At 44.7% G+C, this 25,358-nt stretch overlaps 1 protein-coding gene and 1 pseudogene across 1 annotated transcript; both read right to left on the bottom strand.

The window, feature by feature from the left end:
• Positions 1–8,913: 8,913 nt before the first annotated feature.
• On the bottom strand, positions 8,914–11,462 carry LOC127786010 (putative disease resistance RPP13-like protein 1). Its single transcript, XM_052313331.1, has 2 exons — positions 11,373–11,462; positions 8,914–11,249 (listed from the first exon to the last, which is right to left on the bottom strand). Exon 2 carries the CDS (start codon positions 11,181–11,183, stop codon positions 9,045–9,047), a length of 2,139 nt encoding a protein of 712 aa, XP_052169291.1. The 5' UTR covers positions 11,184–11,249; positions 11,373–11,462; the 3' UTR covers positions 8,914–9,044.
• Positions 11,463–11,645: 183 nt separating this feature from the next.
• Positions 11,646–24,191, bottom strand: LOC127752618 (uncharacterized; annotated as a pseudogene).
• Positions 24,192–25,358: the final 1,167 nt, after the last annotated feature.

Below are 25,358 nucleotides of genomic sequence, written 5' to 3'. Positions count from 1 at the left end.
CGATGTTTTAGTTTGAGAGTAACTGACAAAGATTTGGCCAACATTGCATATGATGGATTGCTTGATTCTATTAAAGAGAAATTAAATGGCCAAATATTTCTTGATGTTGATCATGTGTTGTGTAACATCCTGAAAATTCGACCGACAAAAATCTAAACTCTGAAAATGTGGGCCTTCAAAAACTTTTTAAATAAATCGCATCATGCCGATTTTATTCGCTTATTTCATTGGATTTTAATTTTGGTGTTCACCGGACGCGAATAAGGAATTATTATTTAGGATAAATCCTAAAATTAAATGGCAAATAAGATAAATTAGAATATAATTTAAAATAAAGATTTGTTGAGAATAGAAATGAATAAAATATTATCGCAACCATATTTGTATCAATTAAATTTAAATGCGATGGAATAAGAATTAACCCGAATTAAAAATTCAAATAACCTAATTAAAAATTCAAATAAATTATATAAAAATAAAAATGGGTAATATTAATTTTGAGTGAATCCATTAGATGGAATAACACAAATGTTGAGTAAAATTCATGGATGCAAAGATTAGGAATTATAGAATCAAATTTATACGGGAAATAAACTAAAATCGGAATAAATAAGAAAATGCACTGTTCATCGTGGCGAAGGTGTTCGATGCGGTCTCTAGCCTTTCCCCTCTTCTCCCACCTCTGCGCCCTAGCCGGCCTTGAGCCCCGCGTCGCCACCGCCCGTCGCGTCGCCGCCCCGTGCTGTCGCCGTCGCCGTCTGCCGCCGCACGCCGTCGCCATCGCCGCTGCCGCCCCGCGCGCCGTTGCGTCGCCTCGCGCCCCGCTGTCGCCGTCGCCATTCCATCGCCGCTGCCGCGCCGCGCGCTGTCGCCCGCGCCTCGAGCCCCGCACCGCGCCGCCCCGCCCATCGCCGTCGCGTCGCCCGTCGCCATCGCCGCGCGCCGAGCCCCGCGCCGCCCCGAGCCGCGCGCGTCACCCCGAGCCGCGCGCCACCGCTGTCGCCGTCACCGTCGACGTCCCGTCGCCGCGCGCGTCCCTTCGCCGCGCGTGTCCCATCGCCGCCTCGCGCCCCGCGCCGCCGTCGCGTCATTCCCCCCTTTCACCGCCCCCCCTCTCCTCCCTCTCCTGCACCCTATAAAACCCCCCAGCCCTCCTCTTCTGTCCCGCACCTATCCCCCTCCATCTCCTCCCTCTCCACCTCGCCGCCGCTCCCGTGCCACCGCGCCGCCGCTCTCGTGCCACCCTCGTGCCGCCGTGCCGCCGCCCTCGTGCCGCCGTGCGCCGCCGTCGCCGCCGCCGCCGCCGTCGGTAAGACGCCGCCGCCTCGCCTTTTTGTTTGGCCGCCGTTGCTAGAGAGCCGAGAGGGAGAGGAGAGAAGCCGAGAGGAAAAGAAAGAGAGGGAGAGGAAAAGAGAAAAGGAAAGGGAGAGAGAGAGAGAAAAGAAGAAAGAGAGAAAGAAAGAGAGGAAAAGAAAAGAGAAAAGGGAAGAAAAGAAAAGAGAAAAGGAAACAAAAGAAAAGAAAAAAAAGGGGAAATAGAATAGGGAGGTTAATAGTTTAAGAAAATGCAAAATAATTAGAATTTAATTATAGAATAATTAAAGTCGTGGAATTGCAAAATTTAATATAAATTATGAATTATTTTTGGTAATTTCCATAAGAAATCAATCCGCGGTAGTAATTTAGATATAATTAATTAGATGAAATCTTATAGGCTATTATAGATTATATTTGGGTAATCTCTATAAGTAATCGATTCCCGGTAGAAATTTGGATTTAATCACTAGGAATTTTAGATTATATTATATTTAATCGTTTAGTCATAAACTAAATTAAATTGTATAATATTATAAGATAATTTTAGGATTCCGTCCGATATTGAGCTCGCAATAGAAAAATCCTAATCTATCATATGAATATAATACTCGAGTAGATTAAATCAAAAACTTATGCCAACAAAATATTTGTACCCGCAAAATAGTTTAGGATGTATAAATTGAAATCGGATTTGCCCTAGTTCGTGAATAGTAAAGTTAACATAAAAGAATCAACTTTCGCATTCGACATCCATTTGGATTTATTTGGATTTTTATTTTAATTCTAACCGAATTCAAATCGTTTCTTCGCACGTAATTTTAGAGCCCGAGGGAGTTGCGGATCCAAGCGAGGGCCAAGACCCGCAAGACTTTGAGCAAGGCAAGTCATCACTATTCTTTGAACATGTTGATCCCAATTGCGAAATCGTTTTGTTTACAAATAAAAATTGCTTGCAATGATGAACATCCTACTTGTGATTATGCCATGCCGTGATTATTGTCTACCCTTAAATCCTTGTAACCATGATTTACGTATAAGTCCCTAGTCAACTATGACAAATGCTTAGAAATGCTACTCTAGATTTATGCATACTCATATTTATCAAATGCTATATGCTTGGGCAATTACCTTTGGGAAGGTAATTGAGATGCGGCATGTGGAGACATGAGCGCCACATTGCCATGACATTGATGACATGATTTGTGAAAGGAAAATGAAACTAAACAAATGTTTTCGACGGGGCGGATGGAGGATTTGGGTGGTATCCGGAAAAAGGCTAGTGCCGTCCCTGGTCAATTAAGGACCGAGCCATGAAGTTAAGCATGAAACGACCCCCGTACAACCGTACTTCTCGAATGGGTATAGACCTAGCGGAGTAGATAGTTGAGCGGAGGCAGTATCCATGCATAGTGGTTTCTTGATGTGTGAGGCACAGGGGCTCTACGGTGGGGCAGCCATTGGTAGGACCGCGGGGCGGATGTCTACAGTGGTGTCGCCATCGGTAGGACTGCCATGTGAGAATCTAAACATAATTATAACTTAATGCATGTGTGAGTCTTCCCTTCCCGGGTGCGCCAGAACTCCTCTCACTGCTAGAAACCGTGTACGCCTAGAGTATATGAGGATGTAAAGTTCATGGAGCGGGTACTGCCAATGCGAGGTTATCGAAAAGCTTTGCCGTGACGCGTCTCATGTGTTGGGACGAGGCTCATGTGTTGGGCAGTTGCGGAGTGCGGGTAAAGTGTACATCCACTGCAGTGTGAGTAAACCAAATCTATTCGAATAGCCGTGCTCGCGGTTATTGAGCACCGGGACATGTATTACACTTGGCTAGACTCTAAATTCTTAACTTGTGTGGGATGGGATATTGCATGATGAATTCTATACTGATGGAGCCACTTCCTAAGAGGCGGGAATGTGGACGTCCTCAGAAAACCATGACGACTCAATGGCGGGAGGCTATCCTTGGGATCACAATGGATGGTGGATAGAACCGTCATTGTTTAATATGAACACTGGTACTAAAATTTGATCAGTCTGTGCTAGGTCTTAGGCTTGTGAAAAGAATTACAAAACTTGCTTTGCGCAAAAGAACCATAGCCATCCTTTGAATACCCCTGTCATATGCATTGTTGCTGTGGTGGCTTGCTGAGTACGGTTGGTACTCACCCTTGCAAATATAAACTTAATCAGAGGCCGGAGATGAAGCTTCGGAGGATCCCTATGCCTATTACCAGGATGGTGATGAAGACGACGGCGCTCAGTAGGTCTTAGTACGGTCGTTGCCTGTGGCAATGGCGTGCCGCTGCCTTAACTCCGCTGCCTTACCTTCTTCTGTTTTTGGGATGTATTCCGGACCACTCGGTCCGATGATTTAAGACTATACCTGCGGGCTTATGATGTAATAATTCGTACTCGTGTATGTGCACTTGGTACTTCAGCTATGGATTCGTGTGTACCAGACTACTTGATCCAGGGAAATTGTACGGTTTACACGATTGATTCCTGTTATGAAAACGGGGGTCCACATGTTGCATGAAGCTCTGGCTCAGGAAAGCCGAGTGGATGACAATAGTTTAAATGCTAGTTTAGATGAAAGTGCAATATCATGTATAGCCAAACCAAGCGATGGTTCGGATTGTGTTAATAATTTGTGCAATGATGCCATAACAATTATAGCCGAACCAAATGTTGGTCGGATTGTCTTGCTAGCTTGGATAATGATGCAACAACCATTATGGTCGAACCAAGCGATGGTTCGGATTGTGTTATTAGTTTAGACAATGATGGAATAGCCGAACTAAATGATGGTTCGGATTGTGTTGCTAGTTTAGACAATGACACCATTGAGAGTATAGCCGAACTAAATGACAGTTCGGATTGTATTACAAGCGAAAGTGAAATAGCATTGTCACCTAAGACCGAGTCACAAATCGGTCACGTGGATGTTGGAAAAAATGATGACAATGTCTTGCGGGATAGTTGTGAAATAGAATCCAAAGTAGCTATGCATACATATCAAAGGTCGTATCCTGAACATGTAGATTCGATTCCATACCCGTAGGGATTTGAGGTGCCCAACTTCACGAAATTCACAGGTGAGAATGCTATGACTACAATGGAGCATATCGGGCGCTTTATTGATCAATGTGGTAAGGCCGGTAGCGATGATTTGCTTAAGTTGAAGTTGTTTCCCCTTTCTTTGTCAAACTTTGCATCTACGTGATATAGTTTGCTTGCTCCTAGTTCAATTTCTACATGGTCACAATTGGAGCATGAGTTTCATGATTATTTTAAAGATGCAAGCTTAATGGAGAAAAGACCGGTTGATGATTCATCGGTCGCTTGTGAAACTATTTCGGTTACATCTATGCCTAAGACCGGAATTGTTAGTGATCCTCTCCCTATTAGTCCTATTGATGTTGACAAAAAGAAAGGAAAACGTGTTATTATTGGGGATCCTCGGCCCAAGAATAGGATCAAAAATGCGAAGGCCGAAGATCATAAAGTTGCAAAGGATAAGTCATCTAGTGTCCAAAGGACCAAAAAGCCGAAGCTCACTTTTGAGATGCTTATGGCTAAATACAAGAAAGGATTAGCTGGTCAACGATTTGATAACCAAACTAGTGATTCGAAAAGACCAAGATCATCTCGTAGGAAGAGATTTGGTCAAACATTAAAGCAATCAGAGCCATCAACCATACCAACTCCATATAAACCTCCGGTTGTGATGCCATGGTATCCATATCCAATGTCACTATATGGTTATCCCTTTATGTATTACAAGCCGTGGATGCCTCAACCATCTATGCCGTGTCATCAGGAATGGAAGCAATCATCTAGGACAGTACCAAGTCATTCTAACTCAAGACAAGACCGTTTCCCACAAAAGAATCGATCCGGTGGATCAAAGGTGAAAAAGGTGAAGAAGGTGTGGGTGAGGAAAGAAGCCAAAGCTCCGGAGGTCGTTGTTATCAAGGAGGAGTCTCAAGATGTTCATGTACTTACTGGAGATGTGGTGGAAACCATGCAAGCGAAAGAGATCGAAGCCGACACCGTGATTATCAAAAGCGGTGGTCTGACTGAGACGGCTGGCCGGTCTAACCGCTAGATTACGGCCGGTCTGACCAACCCTACTGGCCGGTCTGACCGACGGCTTGTGGCCGGTCTGACCGGGCCCAGAGGCCGGTCTGACCAGGGGGCATTGGAGAAGAGTGAGAAAATTGAGAGCAACATAGGAGCTTCCATTTCGACCAAAAATATGAAGAATCATTGCCTAGCTCCTGGAAAACAACCACAGCCAAAGTGGATACCTTCTGACTTATCTCGCTCTCAAAAGAGGAGGCTACAGCGTCTTCGGGCCATAGGTCAAAAAGAAAAGGAGGCCGAAGATGTGGAGAACAAGACATGCAATAATTTAGAGCCTCGAACAGCACCTAGGCAAGTGTGGAGACCTAAAGAAGTAAAAGTTAAGAGACTGGTGATTTCCCATAGTAGTAGTGATAAATCGAATTTGATGAGAGAAGAATCATCGGTCAAAGAGATAAGTCTCCTTCGCATGATGCTATGGATGTTGGTGCGGTATTCGTCTTGCCTTCGAAATCATGCTGTCGAGAAAGCTGATTTTGCTTGGGGGGCAAGACATTATTATACTTATGAGGGAACCAAGAGAAGATGAACGGCGATGGATACAACATCACATCTTTGAGCCGCCGTTTGTTGGATGCTAAGGCAAGGTATGGGTTTATTGTATTCAATGTTATATTATATGCCTATGCCATGTTAGAACATTGCTTGCTATCTAGCACATGTGTGTTTTTGTTTATCAAATTGATATTATGCATACATGTTGCAAATGCCAGTTCTAGGTAGTGGAATTGGTAGGTTGGCATATAGTTTGTTTGAAGTATGATTTGGCTCATGAGTCTTCGATATTTATTTAAAGCCAAATCATATGTGTTTTTATGGATCACCATATAATATATAGATTTCATATTTATTGCACCATGAAAGTTTTGCTTGTTAGTAATTCGGCTAATGTCAATGGTCAATGTGATGATTTGTTCTAGAGTTATTGTATTTAGGAACATTGGCATTGTTAATATTTTGCATACATGCTCAAGCCGATAACTTACATTTGTAGTTTATTGGAATTCATGTGTGTGAGGCATATGACTTTGGTGATTCATTATTGATCATACTTCAATTGGCTAAGTGTTTTGATGCCATGATGATTATTGTTTCAAAAGCCATTTGAATTAGTATTCATCTAGACATGTTAGTTGGATGTTATAGTTTTTCATATGTCTAGAGAGAAGAAAGTTTGGTCCAATAGTTTGATACACCAAGCATCTGGCTATTATGTGAAGAAAAATTATATACTAAAGGCCGATGCTTGATTTCAAAGGTTTGGACGAAATTGGCAAAGTCATAGACCAGGGGCGGTCTGACCGGCATTGCACGGCCGGTCTGACCGGTGGTACCGGCGGTCTGACTGGCTCTGCATGGCTGGTCTGACCGGGCAGACAGGGGGGTCTGACCAGCATTGCGTGGCCGGTCTGACCGATCCCAGACAGGAGGCTGGGGGCACATTACAATTGATTAAAAGACCGAATTAATTGTGAATTCGGACATTTGTGCCCATGAGTTAGAAATAGCTTGGAGAATTACTTTGATTAGATATTTGAAATATCCTGCACTTAAGGTTGATCGGAAGATTCGGCGGCAAGCGCTCAAATATTATATTGCCGAAAAATAGATGGAGTATTACTTAGATAATAATCAATCTAAAGTTGCTAGGAGAGTAGTACATGAAGGGATTTATGAAATTCATCAATCGGCCCGTAAGATAAATTGGTTGCTTAGGAGAGTGGGGTTTCATTGGCCGAAAATAATTGATGATTGTTTCAAATGTTATAGAGGGAGTGAAGCTTGTTAACGGATCGGCAATGTTCAATTAGCGCCTACCGCTGTGTTGAATCCTATCATTAAACTATGGCCGTTCCGCGGTTGGGCTTTGGATTTCATTAGTCAAATTTATTCTTCGTCATCAAAAGGGCATTGGTTCATGCTAGTTGCAATGGATTACTTCCTAAGTGGGCCGAAGCCGTGCCGCTCGAGAATATTGCTTGTACGGAGGTAATTGACTTTGTTTTGAAGCATATTGTTCATAGATTCGGTATTCCTCAAACGTTAAAGGGGCTTCTTTTATCTCCAAAGAAGTGAGAAGTTTTGCCGAATCTTATGATATTAAGTTGTTGAGTTCTTCTCTTTACTACGCTCAGGCTAATGGATAAGCCGAGTCGAGTAATAAAACATTGTAGAAATTGCCGTTTTGCTAGTTGAGGTAAATTTTGGCTCTCTTCGGTATTTCAAGCAAGACGACTTGTCGGTTGAAGATTACAAGACCTTAATGGGAAGCAATTTTGAAGACGTCATCGACAAGCGTTTGAAGACTTTGAAGGAGATGAAGACACTTCAAGATGATGTTTTCAGAGAGCAATTAATGGGAAATACTTGAAGAAATATTTCCCGAGCATTTTGTAAGATGCTTAGGAAGTCCTATGTCTGGTAATTGGATTATCGCCCTGAGATAACATGTTCTATGCTTTTAGGTTCACGTATGTTCACCAAAAAGGCAGGGGGGCATGTGTTTACATCTAAATTTGGCACCTATGGACGAAATAGAGGAAAATTGCCAAAGTTTGGAAAGTGACGGGTTTCCTTCACAGGGCCGGTCAGACCACAGGTGTGTGGGCGGTCTGACCGGCTAGTAGGGCCGATCTTGACTGCAGGTATGCGGGCGGTCAGACCGTCAGGGTCCGAGTCCGAGTCCTTGCTCGGGAAGGCATGTTTCGTGTTTCCTTTCGTTTCTATCCCGAGTTGGACATGAAGAAAAGCCTATAGAGGGCAAGACCAACCCATATCTAAGGGACAAAGCCGGTTCATTATAAAACCCCCCAATACAATTTACTTGAATCGTTCTTTTACTATGTTTTCTATTTTACCCTAGTTTAGTCCATCTTTGTCGGTTTGTGCCATAAACCGTCCGCCGCCGCTGCGAGAGTGCCACACCCCTTTGTAGGTTTGTTCTGAAAACCTTCCGTTTTGCCCACGAAACGGATAGTTATCCTCATATCGATCAAAATCGGCCTAAATTGGCCTAAAGGCTGATTTTGATCTCTAAATCGGCTCCGCTAGCCGGTTTAGCTGTTTTTCCTTAAAATCCATCTTGATTTGGCCGTTTGGCTAGATTGAGGTGGTTGGTGACTCCATACCAGGCGTTTAGGTGTTACGATAGTGCTTGTCGACTTGTTAAAAAAGTTGCCAGCAGGGAAATTGAGGGGTTTTCCTGCACAACATTTGCATAACCTGATTCCAATGTACTAACCAAAGCATGACAGCCTACATCGCAAGTTTTAACAAACGATCGAACAACTGAAGTTTTTGCCAAACAAACAAATAAGCAGCCTAGACTATGAAACAAAGGCGGTATCTGCACATCAGAAGACAACAAGAACACTCACTATCGGTACAGGTCATTCAGATGGTACACATTGCTTCAATTCTTGCTAATGATGACTACAAAACCTCCAATTCCACAGTTAACTTAAGAATAGTTGATGGACCATTGATGCATATATAGCTTGTTTATTCTAATACATCAGGAGCTTACCCAAAGTTTAGGGTTTACCAGCACCCTTGAAATCAAATAACATTTTCCAATGTCAAGGCACCAGACCAGGTCCTCTTACAAGGGTACCCCTCAAATTAAATTTCTGCAAGTTGACAAGTAGATTATAATCTTCAGGGATAACATGGAACCTGCAGTTCTGCGCATCAACGGTCTGTAAATTATAGAGTTGCCAAAAGGATCTGGGAAGATTTTCAAAAGTACACTCAGCAATATTCAGATAGCGGAGAAGCTTTAAGTTTCCTATACTCTCTGGAAGATGATCCAACTGGCAAGAAATAAAGCTCAGAATGCGAATGTTTGTGAGCTCTTTAAACCAGCATTCTACTGCAGGAGTGATAATTTTGGAGGGGATACCATGGCACACTATTGACCGCAACTTCTTGCACTCGCACAGAAGTTTGCAGTTATAAAGATTAAGGCCACTGCTTTCTAGCATGGACAAATGTCGAACATTCTCAGGGATATTTTCTAGGTCTTTTTGACTCTTTATTATGTAACACTCGTTCCCAGAGACCAGCTGTGCCATATCATGTATCAAATCATGCATGACATACTTGGAAGACGACGGTGCTTTCTGAAAAAGGGATCGACCCAGCAAATCAAAGAAATATTTATGCCCATTAATTGATGACGTTCCCTTGAGAGAATCCAGCAGGCCAGCTGCTTTCCAATTTTCAACCAGAGTATCAATATCAAATTGGTAGCCTTTAGGATACATGGAACAGAATGAGAAGCAGGCCCTCAGATGGGAGGGTAGATATTGGTAACTCAAACGGAGAACAGGCAAAATGTCATCATTGTTCTGATCCAGCTCCCAAAGTTCACTAGTTGCAATGTCATTCCAGCTATCTCTATTCAGCATACAGTTTAATAACTTACCAAGAGTTTTAGCAGCTAATGGACAGCCTTTCAGATGTGGAAGTATTCTGCTGCCAATATTATCCAGTTCTGGGTCATACTGTAAACGATCAGTACCGAACGCCCAGTCATTGAAGAGTTCCTTGAAAATACCAGGGGGTAAGCCTTCCAGTGCAAATTTTCTCCTTTTGTTCACTTCTTCCGCGACCATTTGGGATCTTGTCGTGAGTAGAATCATACTTCCCAGCTGAGAAGACTGTAATGGTTTAATAAACTTGTGCCATTTGCTCTCATGGTTCATATACAGATCATCCCACACATCATCAAGTACAAGCAGGAACCTCTTATCCCCAATGATACCACCAGTAAGAAAACCCTGAAGGCAAGGTAAATTGTCAGAATGCATCTCATTTTCAAGAACTCTTTGTGCGAATTCCTTGGTCAACCTCAGCACATCAAAGTCATTGGAGACAGATATCCAGATTCTCAGGTGGAAGTGATCTTGGACTCTCTTGTCATTGAAAATTTTCTGGGCCAAAGTGGTCTTTCCAATGCCTCCAATACCAACAATTGCCAAAGCCGACAAATTGTTGGTTCTTTGGTAATCACATTGAAATCCCCCAGCCATGGTCGTGCAATTCGATGGCACAGGATTGCTTGATACCACTGCCGTCCTCTTTCTTTTGCTGGTGGATGCAACGCTTGCTGCATCTGTTCGCCGCTTGCTTGAGGATGCAGTACCAAGCTGCAGCGCCGGCGCAGGTAGAATCCCCAACCACCGGACCAGTTCCTCCACTTCATTCACACGGCCACGAATCCGAGACTCATCACAGCTATGGTCCATATCCGGCCTGATGAACCTGTCAAACCGCTTCATCTCTGCGTGGCGGTCAATGAGCAAAGCCAGCTTATCATCAAGGTAATCGATATGCTCTCGGGTTTTCCTAACCCGGTCAGAGCTGACGATCTCCATGATGAAATCGGCTCTCAGATGACGGGTACCCTCTGCCTCTACCTTGAGCTTGCAGTGGTAATTGAAGGTGTCTAGCAGGTCATGGGCGTCGAGCACCCGGCCCTTGAGCTGGTGAAGGACGGTTGCCACCGTATCCTTGTGGATGAACCACTCCGCCCGGTTGATGAGAGATGGGAGGTGGAGCATGCATCTCTCCAGCCGATCCAGCTCGTGCTGCAGCTGCTCGCGGGGCTCGCCGCCCAAGAGGGACAGAAGGCTTGACCCCGCGGAGAAAAGATTCTGGATTAGCTCCACCCAGTCGTTGCAGCCGGAGATCGCCGGAGCCGTCAACCAATTCATCGCTGCTCAACCGATGCGAATGGCATCCAGCGCCGCTGGCCGCACCGCTCACAATCGTTGGGAGAACTGAAGTTAAAAGAAAAAAAAAAAGATGCTAGCAAATTTACTCCAGAACTCACCTAGATCCAGGGCACTTGATTCAACCACTGACTAGTGAAGACTAGTGATGAAGAGGGGGGGAAAACTCACCAGTCAACAGCACAATAGTAGAACAATAGAGCTTCTAGCCCCAAGGCACCGAGAAGCAATCGGCTTGTACGAACAAGAACAACTACTACATGGTCAGTCAACTCTACTACCTACTCCGTACTCATTCCCGAATGGCAAAATTTGCCACAGGGCGAATTTGCTGTTGGGAAAAAAAAAACCTATAATTAGCTGGTGGACACTGTAAAAACGCGAATTTGCTGTCGGGAAAAAAAAACTGCTAATCAGCTCTCGGACACTTATAGCATTATTTTATTATTTTTGGGAAAAACGGAGAGAGAAACTGAGGTGAGAGTACGATTCTGCCCCTGTGCTACTTCGCCGAAGCTGGTCGTCACAATCCATCGCCGCCCTCACCGAAGCTGGTCGGCAGTCCCTCTGTGGCGGCGGAGGTGGCAACACCGAGGCCGTGAGCGCGAGGATGGTGTGGCGGTGAGCGACGCCGCGGGTGGGAAGGCCTTGGTGGCGGTGCACGGGAAGGCCCGCGGAGCTCGTCGGCGAGGCGCGGCATCTCCCTCTCTTTCTCCAGCTCCTCCTGCGCCCCTCTGGGCCTCCCGCCTCATCTCCTCCTCGCCTCCCCTGACACCGTCCACGCCGCAGGCGAGGCCGCCCCTGACGAGCTCGTCGCAAACCTTCTCCAGCCGCTCCCTCGACCTCCTCTCCCTCTCCAGCTCCCTCCGGGCTTAGCCTCTCAGCGCCTTCCCGAGCTTGGCGTTCACCCTCTCGGCGCGTCGCCTCGACCTCTGCTCGCCGTCGAGCTCTGCCGCCGCCACGCGCACCATCGCCGCAACCTGCTCCCTCTGCCGGCTCCTCCACTCCCGCGCCTCCTCGACGAGCTGCGCCCTCATCCGCGCCATCTCGTCGCTGCGCCGCCGGTCCTCCATGGCGAGCTGCCATGCGTGGGCGCGTGCCAGGTCGAGCTCGGCGCACAGCGCGGAGAGCAGCGACGCCGTCAACGGGTTCAGGCCATCATCGAGGCCCCAGATGCCGACGAGAGCCTTGACGAACTCCTTGGACGTGGCCAGGCTGCTGCACATCTCCTTCAGTTGTGGCACATCTCCTTGGACATGTAATCTAAACGGCGGCGGCGACAGGCGCTGCACTCGCTGGCGTGCGAAGCGGTGAGGAAGCACAGGCTGGAAGAGGACAAGAAAAGAAAATAAGGGAGAGGCTGACATCCTTGGCCCACATAGGGCAATCTAGTTTTTTTCGATCGTTTCTCTCTCCATTTTTCCCGAAAATAATAAAATAAGGCCGTGAGTGTCCGATAGCTTATTACCAGTTTTTTTGGTGCCTGACAGCAAATTCGTGTTTTTCCGGTGTCCACTAGCTAATTACAAGTTTTTTGGATGTCTCGTAGCAAATTTTGCCTTCCCGAATTGCACGCGGTGTTGGCGCTGTCTAGATCTAACCTTAAAATTTTTCACCCTATCACATTGAACGTTTAAACATCTATATGAAGTATTAAATATAAGAAAAAAAATAACTAATTACACATATCGTGACTGATTTGCGAGATGAATCTTTTAAGCCTAATTACTCCATAATTTGACAATGCGATGCTACAGTAAATATTTGCTAATGATGAATTAATTAGGCTTAATAAATTCGTCTCACGGTTTACTGATGGATTCTGTAATTAGTTTTTTTATTAGTGCCCAAACATCCCAAACGAAACCCTACATACTATTCCAATGTGACTCATCAAAACTTTACACCCCTGATCTAAGCAACCCGATCTCCATAGAAAATCAGCTTGAAAGTATAGGTCCATTGAAAATATAGTAGTACACCTTTGGTCAGTCAACTCTGCTGTGCTCATTTTTGAAAGTGAAAGAAAAAGAAAGCCCCTCTTCTTTTTTTTAAAAAAAAAGTAAAATTGACGATATGCTTGTTCGGCTTCGCTAAAAAGTTATCTCGTATATTTTTGTTAGAGTTTGGGTTGAATATATATACAAAGTTGGTTATAGGAATAAAGAGTCAAGCTTGTAAAATCAAAGCATGTTTGATTGTTATTTTGTGATGAACAATTGGCATATCAGATTATTGGTTTTGACATTTAGAGATTATTGACGAAGTGATTTTAGAGATGATTGGAATTTTCAGGTGACAAACAAGAACCACTAACAGAGTGGTCCGATCAGATCAGGTTGTGGTTGCCGGTCAAACCGGTATGTGTGGAGCGATCTGACCGGCTGACTCTGTATCAGTTTTGGTTAATGGTTGATTCTTTGATATCCGTGGATAATTCATGTTTATGACTTTTAGATGGATACTATGCGTATGTGTTAACGACCAAATTTGGTAGAACCATAGATCCGATTCAAAGCCAGAGTCAAAGCGGATTTGGAGAAATTCTGGTTAAGGAAGGCAGTGTGCGTATCGGCTACGGATGGCATCAGCTGACACTAAGTCCGACGAAGGCAAGCCGATGCGGCCAATCTTGACTAGATGGTTCTGCGACTATTGCCAGGATCAATTAAGGCACTTCATAGGCATTGCCACGCGAGGATTGGGGTCCAAAGAAGGCAATTGTATCTATTAATTAGGATATTTTGTTAAATTCCTTAAAGATATTTTTGGTAAGAGTCTGCCTAAAGGACTTGTTCATATTTTAAATTGTAATAGAGATAGAGTTGTGTCCAGCAAGGACATGTTGTGTGTTTCGGGTATAAATATGGTCCGACACCTTGTAATCAAAAGAAAACAGTTCAATAATACTTCGGTGCATCGCCACCATTTTCTATTTTCATTGTTTCGATGAGTTTTTGCTTTCAAGTTGGGCTGCATCGAGTTTGATCTTCAACGAAGAGATACAACTTGTTATGGCGGTTTGCGTTCTCGAGATTAGTTTTTACATCTTTATGTTACTCTAATCATGTCTATGTGAATCACCGAGTTATCATATATGCTGTATAATCTAGATCGATTTTGTCATCTAACCTCATCGGCTAACCTCTATCATCGAAAACGGCCGATAAGGTTAGATATCGATATTGAGTTAGATTATACAGTATATTTACCATCTCGAAGGAGCTTTTATCGGTTTGCTTAGATCTTATGTTTCTATCCACACTTAATGCTGCATCGGTTAGATTCGATCTGTTAAGTAGTGCCTTGAACTTTAATATCTAGCTCGTCCTATGAATGCTAATAGAGAGAGTATCGGAGTTTCAGTCAATCTTACTTAGTTTAGCTGTCTTGTTCCTTTTTATGGTTCTTGATCTACTAAATATGCCCTTTATATTGAGATCTCACTTATTTGAAGCATATTAAGCCATGCTACCGATTTGTTAGGTTATCCTGATATTTAGTTTGATCCCTGTTTGGTATGTTTCATCCGTATTGATATCTTAGTACAAGGTGGTATCGAAGTACTAGCCGATACGTGTTGGATCTGCTCTATCAGCTATGCTGTGAGCATATACAATCTCTACATAAGCGATTTATACTGTCTCGGCATACTGTCCGAACTATCCCAATCGCTTGGTCTGAACGTACTCCGTTGGATAGACTGTATATCGTTGACACCTACTGCCTATTGAGTAGATCTAACGATTTCTATGCTTTATCTTCCCTCGCCGATCTAATGCAAGTTACATCGACTTGGTGCTGAAAGATATGTCATCGGCAATCCAGCCGATCGACTATCGTTGATAGATTTAACTTTGTCTTCTTTGTTTCTTGTTGGTTGCAGGATCAAACTAACTGGCACGCTCAAAACCCAAAAGCAATTTCTTTGGATCTGCACTAGTGTTAAGCAGATCTCTTAGGCCAGTGCGTGTTATCCGCATCAACACGCTTTTTGGCACGCCCAGTAGGACGGACTTTTGCAGATCTTCCTCATGGCAAACCTTAAGTTGACTGACATTGATCCGGAAAATGTCATCCCAATAACAATGGACAAGCTTACACCAAAGCAGAAGGCGGAGTTTGAGTTGATGAAAAACAACTTACAAAGCCAATTTCTGCATTCATTCGCACAGACTTATTCGGGTACCGTGGTCCGGAAGTATAAGATAGTTTTGCCGAACAAGGATGATGCAGAAACAAGTTTTGGCGAAGACAACAAGTCGAAAGACGACAAACAATAGGGGGATCTTGAGGCGTTTAGAAATATGCAAGACCAGGTTGATTATGCTGTTCATCATGCATTGATCAACCAATCAGGAGTACTTGTCAATACTTTAACCAATATGATCAAATCTGTGGTCGACGGCACAATAGCTGAGCATCAAGCCAAAGGTCCAACATTTCTGCCTGGAGGTGTTTTTCCAAATTACAGAACTCTCAGTTCGGACAGGCATCAACCTATCTCGAGTGCTGCCCCGGAACAGCCGATGGCGTCGGTTGTGCCCCCTAGGGGCAGGGTCCATCGACATCAGCGCAGGGGCAACCAGGATTTAATCCTCACGTTCTGGTTAGGCCACAACCACAACATGTAGGGCATAACATTCCCCGGGTCTCTCCAGACGGAGTCGCATCTATGTTCAGACTGAGGCAGCCGATAGTTGAGCTGATTCAACATATAACCATGGGACAGCAGTCACCTATTCCATGGCAACATCAAACTATCGGCATTCAGTTTGTCCCTGATCAACACATAGTACATCAGTCTCCTCAGCCTCACATGAGGGGCAACCTCAATTTCCAGTACCAGCCCCACTCACCTCAGATACAGTATCGGCCAGGGGGATCACCTCAGCCCTAGTATTTGCCTCAATACAACCAGCGGGATCAAATGCAGCAGCAGATCCAGGGGGTACCTCAGCAGAAGCCTTGGGTAGATATGATAGCCGATGTAATGAGGGAACAATTCGGGCTCAAGCCTAAGGATAGTGGGAACCTGTATCGGCATCTGTATCCAGAATATTTTGAGAGAGTACCATTACCAAACCGATACAAGGTCCCAGATTTCTCAAAGTTCTCAGGACAAGATAATGTGACGACATACGAACATGTCAGCCGATTCCTAGCCCAGTGTGGAGAGGCATCGGCTATTGATGCTTTAAGGGTCAGATTGTTTCCTTTGTCTCTATCCGGATCGGCCTTCACACGGTTTTCATCATTGCCGTACAATTCTGTACAAAGTTGGGCCGATCTAGAGAAGCAATTCCACAAATACTTTTACAGTGGGATTCACGAGATGAAGTTATCCTATTTAACATCAATCAAACAAAAGCATGACGAATCAGTTCAAAACAAATGCTTTAGTTTGGCTTTGACAGATTCCAGCTTGCCGATCTCGCCTTCAAGGGCCTACTGGCACCAATCAAGGAAAAATTATCAGCCCAAGAATTCGAGAGTCTAGCTCACTTGGCTCAAAAGGTAACGGCATACGAACAAAGGTTCCTTGAAGCTAGAAAGGCATATAAAAAGGTGAACAATGTTAGTACATATGCCTCTGAAACCGAAGAAGACGGGGATCCTGAGGTGGCAACCGCTGAATGGGCAAGAAACAAAAAAGTAGTCACATGTCAATGGGTTAAGGACTCTAGAAAGGAGGAAAATTTTGATTTTGACATCACCAAAGCCAATAGGATCTTTGATTTTATTGCTTCGGGAGAAACAAATCCACCTTCGTGCTGGTCACGTAATTCGATCGGCTACTGAGCTAGGAAAAAGGAACTACTGCAAGTGGCATAACACAGGGTCTCATGATACTAATGAATGTAAAGTCTTCAGGCAACAGATCCAATCCGCTATTGAGCAGGGAAGAATCAAATTCGACGACCCGAAGAAATCCATGGAAATCGACTGCAATCCTTTTCCTGTCAACATGGTCCACACAAGCGAGGGAGTAGCTGATAGAAGAAGCTATCGGCCCAGACAGCCCAGTTCTGCTAGAATCATCAGCAAATATCAGAAAAAGCTTGAGAGGCAGGAAGAGAAGAGTTATGAAGATAACGACAATTTCGACCCCCATTCGGACTGTGAATTCTTTAGATTCTGCTGGAACGAAGGGATGGGGTTACCATCAAAGGAAGATTGCCCAGGGTGCAGTAATGCTAACGAGGACCACATCGGTAGCTCAAGCTGATTTCATCCTAGGAGGGAGAATCAGTTGGTGTAGAAGAAGTTGCCTGTCCATCAGAGATTGGGACTGGTTTATCAAAATTCTGTACGAGGAGAAGATGATGAGGGTGAAACCAGGAAATAGCAGTGGTGTCCCTCCGGTATTTTCACCAAAAATCAGAAAAGGAGGGTTCAAAGGATGAGGAGCAGGGAACAGTTTCAAGAGGTTCGCGAGGAAATCGACCATCGGCTGAAGGGGACAAAGCAAGAGTGGCGTGCTAAGAGTAAGATCGTTCCAGCCGAGGAGGTCAAGGCCGACAAGACGAAATGGTTAGCTAGAGCAAATACCGTTTGTAAATGGTGTTTGTGTTACCAGCAGAATATTGCGCTGAGCTAGCAGATGCATAGATAATGAAGGAATCCTTGGCAAAATTGATCTTGTCACCCGAGCAAGCCGTCTTTGAGAAGCTGGAAGGGATGGAGCATTGGCACCTAAAGCCATTATATGTTAAGGTTTTGTAAATGGTAAGCCAATGTCCAAGATGTTGGTTAACGGTGGGACCGCAATAAACTTACTGCCATACGCCACATTCAGAAAATTAAGAAAAAGTGCAGAGGATCTCATCAAAACTAACATGGTTCTCAAAGATTTTGGTGACAACCCGTCAGAGGCCAAGGGCGTTTTAAATGTTGAGCTAACAATCAGCAGCAAGACAATTCCGACCACCTTTTTTGTCATCGATGGGAAGGGTTCATATAGTTTGTTGCTTGGAAGGGACTGGATCCATGCAAATAGTTGTATCCCTTCGACCATGCACCAGAGTTTGATCAAATGGCATGGTGACCAGATAGAGGTCGTGCCAGCCGATAGGTCAGTTAACATTGCTAATTCCGATGTGTCTATTTGGGAGATGGTTGGTATTGATTGCTTGTCTGGAAAGGTTTGGGAAGGAAGTTATCTAAAAGTGTCCGATCATGATATACAATGTCACGCCTGGAATTTCTATCTAAAATTCCAAACGCTTACATATGCGTTTAACCCTCGTCCAGGAATCAGCCGAGGCAAACAATAACAAATTGATAATAGAGTACTATCAAACAGCTAATTAATATTCGCAAAATAAATTATTACAGAGGTGGATAGTTCCTCTCAAAGAATAAAATTCTACGCAGCGGAAAAATAAAACAAAGACTAAACAGCTATGGCGACTCCACTCCACAAGCAACTTGACCCGAACAAAACCTAATCCTCCTGATCATCACCTTCACTAAAGTACTCCTCCTCTGATGAATGAATATTGCAAGAATGAACATATGACATACTCAACAAGCCACACAGCAAATATGCAAGTGCACAGGATAACAAAGGATGGCATAATAAAGCTCATTCGCATAAATAGCATTTAATAAACATTTGAGAAAATAGTAAAACAGTTAAGTAATTAAACAGTATTAAATAAACACTATACAACACACCCGTGTTGCATAGGCCCAACCTCATCTGAACAACCAACCCCGGTTGTACAAATCAAACCTCCATACCAGGAATATACCATTCCAAACCAGGAGTCAATTTAATTATCACAGTATTATCACCAATAATGAGTAATGTGAGACTAATCACGAAAAACATTGTTAGACCCACCCATAACCGCGGGCACGGCTATTCGAATAGTTTTACTCTGATCAGAGATTTACCACTGTACCCACAAGACACAACTCCATAACATGTCACCATGCGCCTCAGTACCACCATGATACCTTGGAAAGGAACTGTGACAATACCTCTCACACAACATAACTCACCACAGCGCACCGTTCTTGGATCATAATCTCCCCCTCAAAACCAGAGGCAATGGACTCCTCAGCGACCCCCACGGACTTCTCGCCGCTTCTCAGTCTGGTGCCCCGCAATGAACCATGCTATACGAAAGGTAAAGCTGTTGCCCACGCTGGCTTGTGGTTGGCACGATTAATGTCTCACAACAGTAGCTCGCGAACCGGTCCATAATTGTCATGAGCACGACCATCAAAACCATGTGCTCACAACCCACCATTAATCAGGTCTTAATTATCAATTAATTATCATAACACGATTAACCATCGTGAGCTACCATTAAATATAACCATGAATAATAATGTAATTTGATTAATCCCATTAATGAGCTAATGTTTCTAAGCATGGCTAAGCAATTATACCTATATATAGCCTTTAGCTGAACCAAACCAATATATAAGGTCCAAGCTAATCAATTTATTACCCATAGGAAAATAAAGTCATCTTTGGCCAATAATTAATAGGGAAAGGTTCACCACCCAATGACATTCGAAAATAATGCATAGTTGAAATAAAACAATAGCTTTAAATAGGTTCAACATGCTCAAAGGGTTGTTTAGGATCTGTATGACTTGCCTTGAGCTTCTTCAAACACTTCTGAACCTTCCTCAACGTAAACACTCTCCTCCGGAACATCAGAAACTAAAGCAAATGAACAAAATCAACAAAACAGTACAAAAACAAGCATAAACAGTACATATGGATATTTTTCACATGTAGATCTCGATTTTAGATGAATTTAGCAACTTGAACGACTCGAATCCGAGTTACGATGATTTAGTTATGGATTTCCGAAGTTTAATCGATTTTCAACTAATAGAGAAAACTAATAAAAAGGATTTATGACGTCATCGCCGGCATAGACTCGGCTCCACGCGACCACCGGCACTAGAGGGCTCGGTTGGACTATTCGAGGACACCCACGCGTAGAGGACGACGACGCGGACTCACCGGTGCGAAAAACAACATCGGACGACGACAAACGACGGCCGGTGACAAGGTTCGACGGCGGCTCGGCTCGGGTCCCCGACGGTGACGGCGCTCTGGTGGTCTTCGGCGGCAGCTAAGGGACGGCCGGGGTTCTCCTCCTCCGTGTGCACCCAATGGCGGCGACGGGAGGCGGCGGCGACGGCTAAAGCGGCTGCGCGGCGCGACCGGAGAGGCGGCGGCAACGGCGGCGGCTAGGGCAACACGGCGGCAGCGCTACGGACGACGAGGGAGCTCGGGACTTGAGGCAAACGGAAGAGGACGACTAGGGGATGCTATTTATAGGCTTGGATTAGAGAGATCGGACTCCAAACGAGAGGAATCGAGCCGGGAAAATCTTCGGGTTAGTTTGGAGAGATAAACTCAAAACGAATTCGATTTGGTTTTTCCGGGCAAAATTGATCTCCGAAACCTTAGGGAAAGGAAGAGGATAAGGAGGAGATGATTTCCCCTCAAGCAATCGGACTCGGGGGCGACCGGATGAGGCGGATTTGGCGGGGAGGCGGCGGCGCTCGGGCTCGGCCGTCTCGGCCGGAGGTAGGGGATGACCCCAACATGTGGGCCCCACATGTCGGTGGCTGAGAGGAGAGGGTGGGGCGGCTCGGCTTGGGCCGGCGTGGGCCGCTCGGTGAGCGCGAGAAGAGAGGGATGTTGGGCCGAAAACAGCCCAACGGCTTAGGGGAGGATTTTTAAAACTTTTCCAATTAAAATAATTCGTGAAATGATGTTTCATTTATTAAAAATACCTTCCTTGCTCAAATAATTCCCAGAAAAATCTAGAAAATAGATAAACAAGCAAAGTATTTAATAAAATTTTATCTAGCCCAATTTTATGTTGAAATTTTTCCTAGATTATTAGAGTTTAACTTGTAGGCTTTTAAAATAATTTCAAAAAAATGATTTAAAGAATGAATTATTAAATTAGGCGATTTTTAGGGCGTGACATACAACCAGTTGGAAATGAAGAGCCCCGATTATTACTTTGAAGGCGTTGTGGAGGGTTCAAATTTCTATACCAAGGATTCCGTAGATGATCTAGATGGCAAATTTCTACACCAAGGGCGTCGTAGGTTGATTGGGCATCAGAGTGGTTCGACCGAACCCACACTGGCTCCAATCCCTGTCATTTTTTCCTAGAAGACAGGTTTGCACGTCCAATTCCTCATTCTCTCCACCAAATAAATAGTACATGAGCAGAAATTCAATGAAAACATGTTCAAGCTTAATAAAAGATAAAATTGTCCAACTAATAAAATTTTCCATGATTAATCTTGTACACATTTTATTCTCAACTATACTTGTCACATGTGAACACTTACCAATGATAGGGAAACTTACACATCTAAGTGATTGATGATTGAGATATAGTTGAGACAAGGAAATTCTTGTGCCTTGTATCATGATAATTGGGGATTTGTTTTAAAAAAATTAAAATTTCTTTTTGAAGCTTACTCCTTAAATGACTTTATTCCTACCTACCAAGGCCATACACAAATATAACAATGATAAACCTTATACATGTGTATTACTGCCTGTCATTATATTGAGCTTTATCAAATTCATGTCACTTGTGTTAGATGCCTCTCATGCTCTCATGATTAAGGTTGCACAAACTACCATTTTTCTACTTTATAAAAATGCTAAACTTCTACATTGGAAGTTGGCAACATTCCATGCATTTTCACTATTCATCCAAAAAAAATTCTCCATACAAAATATGCCTTCTTCTCCTAGAAAGTCCTTGGGAAAAGAAAAGGAGAAAAATGAGGGAAAGGCATGGCTATGAAAAATAAACTCTTGCTCTTCCAAAATATGGAGTATGATAAAAAACATATGAGAGAAGGAAAAGTAGCCATACCCCCCTACATTTATAAGGGAGAAATTTGGAGAAGAAGGCATACACCAAGGAGAAGAATTTTCTTTATTTTCCATTTTCCACCCATATCATATATATTTCCACCAAATTTGTGCAACCCTTGATCTAAGAGAGTGATTGACTATCTTCTTAAGTCCATGTATTTGGTTTTGCAATATATATGATGCAGGTATGTCCCGAATCATCCCTACCAAACTCCACATATGCAGCCTCTAGAATAGGGAATGAATTTCGGCAACTATGACTTGGTGAGGATCCAAATACATTACAAATTATCTGAGTAATTGAGGGTAAGTCATTTTGAGGAGAAAAAGATGATTTGTGAAAATCAATAAAACCCCCAAAAATTCTGATCAAGAGAGCAAGGAGACCCGAGTTGAGACCGTTCCAGTTATCAACCACTCAAGATGGTAAGTTAGCCACTGTTAAAGTTCACAGGTACAAGGTTAGTTTTTGAATAATTTATGTGCTTGGTTTATATCTTGGAGAATTTTATTTTGAACTTTAGCCCTAACCTTTACTCGGGACGAGTAAAGAGCTAAGTGTGGAGGGTTTGCTGGCGGCTGTTATTGACAAACTTTATGCCACCAATGCCTGCATAAATCAAAGAAATAAAACATCCAACATAGTGATAGGGTTAATTTCTAATATATTCCATGAGTGTTGGTGTATATTTGGATGCAGACGATAAAACCCAAGGTTGGACCAAAGACAGACTTAAAGAGGAGAAGAATTCCTATCCATATCAAGAGTGGGCCAAGAACTACATTGAAACTCTATCAATTGGGCCATATGTTCGTAGAAATGGACAGAAGAAGTAGAGAGGGAGCAACATGCCGAGGCTGGGGCCTGTTGGGCCGAACCACTCCTGCAGTCGTCCGATGCAGGGTTTTGCAGGGACGATGCTAATCTTCTTCTGATGGCGGTTGAAGGGCAAAAATGACTTTTTGCATCGCTGTAACCATCATACCTGTCCTATAAATAGAGGAGCTTATTTCACTTCACTCACACACTCCAAGCTTGAACTGAATTATAAGAGGCTCTATTGTACTATATTGTATACTAGAATAGGAAGAGAGTAGAGTAGAAGAAGTCGAAGGAATTCTGGAGTTGTGTCACGCCCTGAAGTTCCCCTCCCTTGCTTTAAAGTCATAAAATAAATCGTCCGAAGAAATGATTTAATTTAACCTAGAGTTGAATCCTTAATTAATAATTGCATATAATAATCGGAATCTGCATGTGGAATTTTTCTTGGATTCTACATGTCAAAATATGCTACCAGGATTTTTAGTGGAATTTTCAGAGCCCTATAAATAATTTTAACCAATTAAAATAAGCAAAGTGCAATATTTAATCCCTGGGAAAATCCTTTTTCCCTTTTCTCTTTTCTTTTTCCTCCTTTTTCCTTTTCTTGGGCCGTCGGCCCATTTCTTCCCGCGCCGGCCCGCTTCTCCCTCCCACTCACGAAGTCCACCCGGTCTCCCTCTCCCTCTCGGGCGCCGACAGGTGGGCGCCCACCTGTCAGTCCTTTCCCCAACCTCCAGCCGCTCCCCCGAGCCGGCAACCGCTGCCGTGCCCACACCGCCCGCCGCCCCGCCCTCCCCGCCATCGTGGGCCACGTCGCCCACTCCCCCGCGAGCCCCGCCTTCCCTGCGCCCACGCTCCATTCCCGCTCACGCCCGCGCCCGCGAGATGGCCGGGATTCAAATTTGAATCCCGCCTCTCCTCCCCCCACATCCCCACTAACTCCGGCAAAATCGAGCCCGTCTCGGCCACGATCGGCTCCTCCGCCCCTATATAATCCATCCCTACATCCTCCTCCTCCCTTTTCCTTTTTCCGTCGGCCTCTCCCGAGCTCTCCACCGCTCCCGCACCATGCACCCATCCGTCGCCGCCTCTTCCACTACTCCGGCAGCCTCTAGCCGCTGCTAGGGCCGCCGCCGCACCGCGCCGCCGCCGCCGTCGGGTTCGCGCGGCCGAGGTCCACCTTGTCCGCCCTTCCTCCGTCGAATTCCGCCATCGGAGGCCGCCATTCGCCGTCCGCCGTCCGCCGGTGAGCCCTTCCATAGCCGCCGCCATCGGCCATCGCTCTCGCTCGCCGTGGACTCCCTCTCTCCCTCTAACCTCTCTCTTTTCCTCTCTTAGTGTGTCCTGGAGCTCGGCCGCCGTTCGTCCTGGAGCTCGGCCGCCGTTCATCCTGGAGCTCCGGTCGCTCACCGTCGCCGTTCATCGTCGCCTCCTCCCGCGCCGGCCGAACCCCGGTGAGAACTCCCTCCCCTTTCCTTCCTCTCGCGCGAGCCGCCGTCTTCTCGCCGGTCGCCGCCGTCAGTGGCCGCTTGCCGCCACTGCACCGCCTAATCGGCTAGCCGGTTTGAAGCCGAGCCGAGCCGACCGGGCGTCTCCCCCTCCCCTTGAGCCACTGCCCGGTGGGGCCAACTAGCCGACGCCACCTCTCCTCCCCCTTGAGCCGCTGCCATGCGGGGCCCGCTTGCTGGCGCCGCCCCCCCTCTTTTGCTGACATAAACCCTAGGATGCTTTATTGCGCAATAAATGATTTAAGGACTTTTTGTTATAGTAATAAACACATATTATCTTCTAAAAATCATATCTAATTCATCCGAGCTCCGTTTAAGTCCATTCAAGTCTCAGTAAATTCATAAAAATGCAAAGAATCCATTAAAAATAGTTTTGTTTCTTGTTTCAGTAGACTTATAGCATGTTTTGCTTGTGTGCTTTGTTTGTCGTGTAGATTTCAGCCGTTCCATCGATCCGCGGTTTCTCGAAGACGTTGTTGTGGTTCCATCAGTGCGAGAGCAAGGCAAGCCATGCATTACAATTGATCATATTGTACACAATTTACAAATATCCCGCATTTCTATTAAATGTTGCATTATTTTACAATGTCATGAGAGATGGGTCGTACTACTCAGCCATATATTGTTTACCTTATGCCGTTGATAACTTGGGTATTAAAATGCTTAGATGTTGGTTTAGGGAATGCTTAGCCATGCTTAGTTCAACTAGTACACAAAGGGGGAATCACATTAATGCATAGACTTTGATTATTGGCAATAGCTTTGGATTAGTGCCACCGCAATGGTGTTAGTAAATTAAAATACACTACATGGTGGGCTGTTGGTACATGGTTTTGCTAGTCATGCCCATGGCGAATAAGGACCGGTTCGCGGGATGCCCTGGAAGAACTTATCGTACTTACCACAAGCCAGCGTGGGCAACGGCTGGGCTTGTAGTG

This window comes from Oryza glaberrima, chromosome 10 (genome assembly GCF_000147395.1).
Source record: "Oryza glaberrima chromosome 10, OglaRS2, whole genome shotgun sequence".
NCBI lineage: Eukaryota > Viridiplantae > Streptophyta > Magnoliopsida > Poales > Poaceae > Oryza > Oryza glaberrima.
Note: the sequence above shows the minus strand (reverse complement) of the source record. Positions and strands in the feature narration are given on the sequence as shown.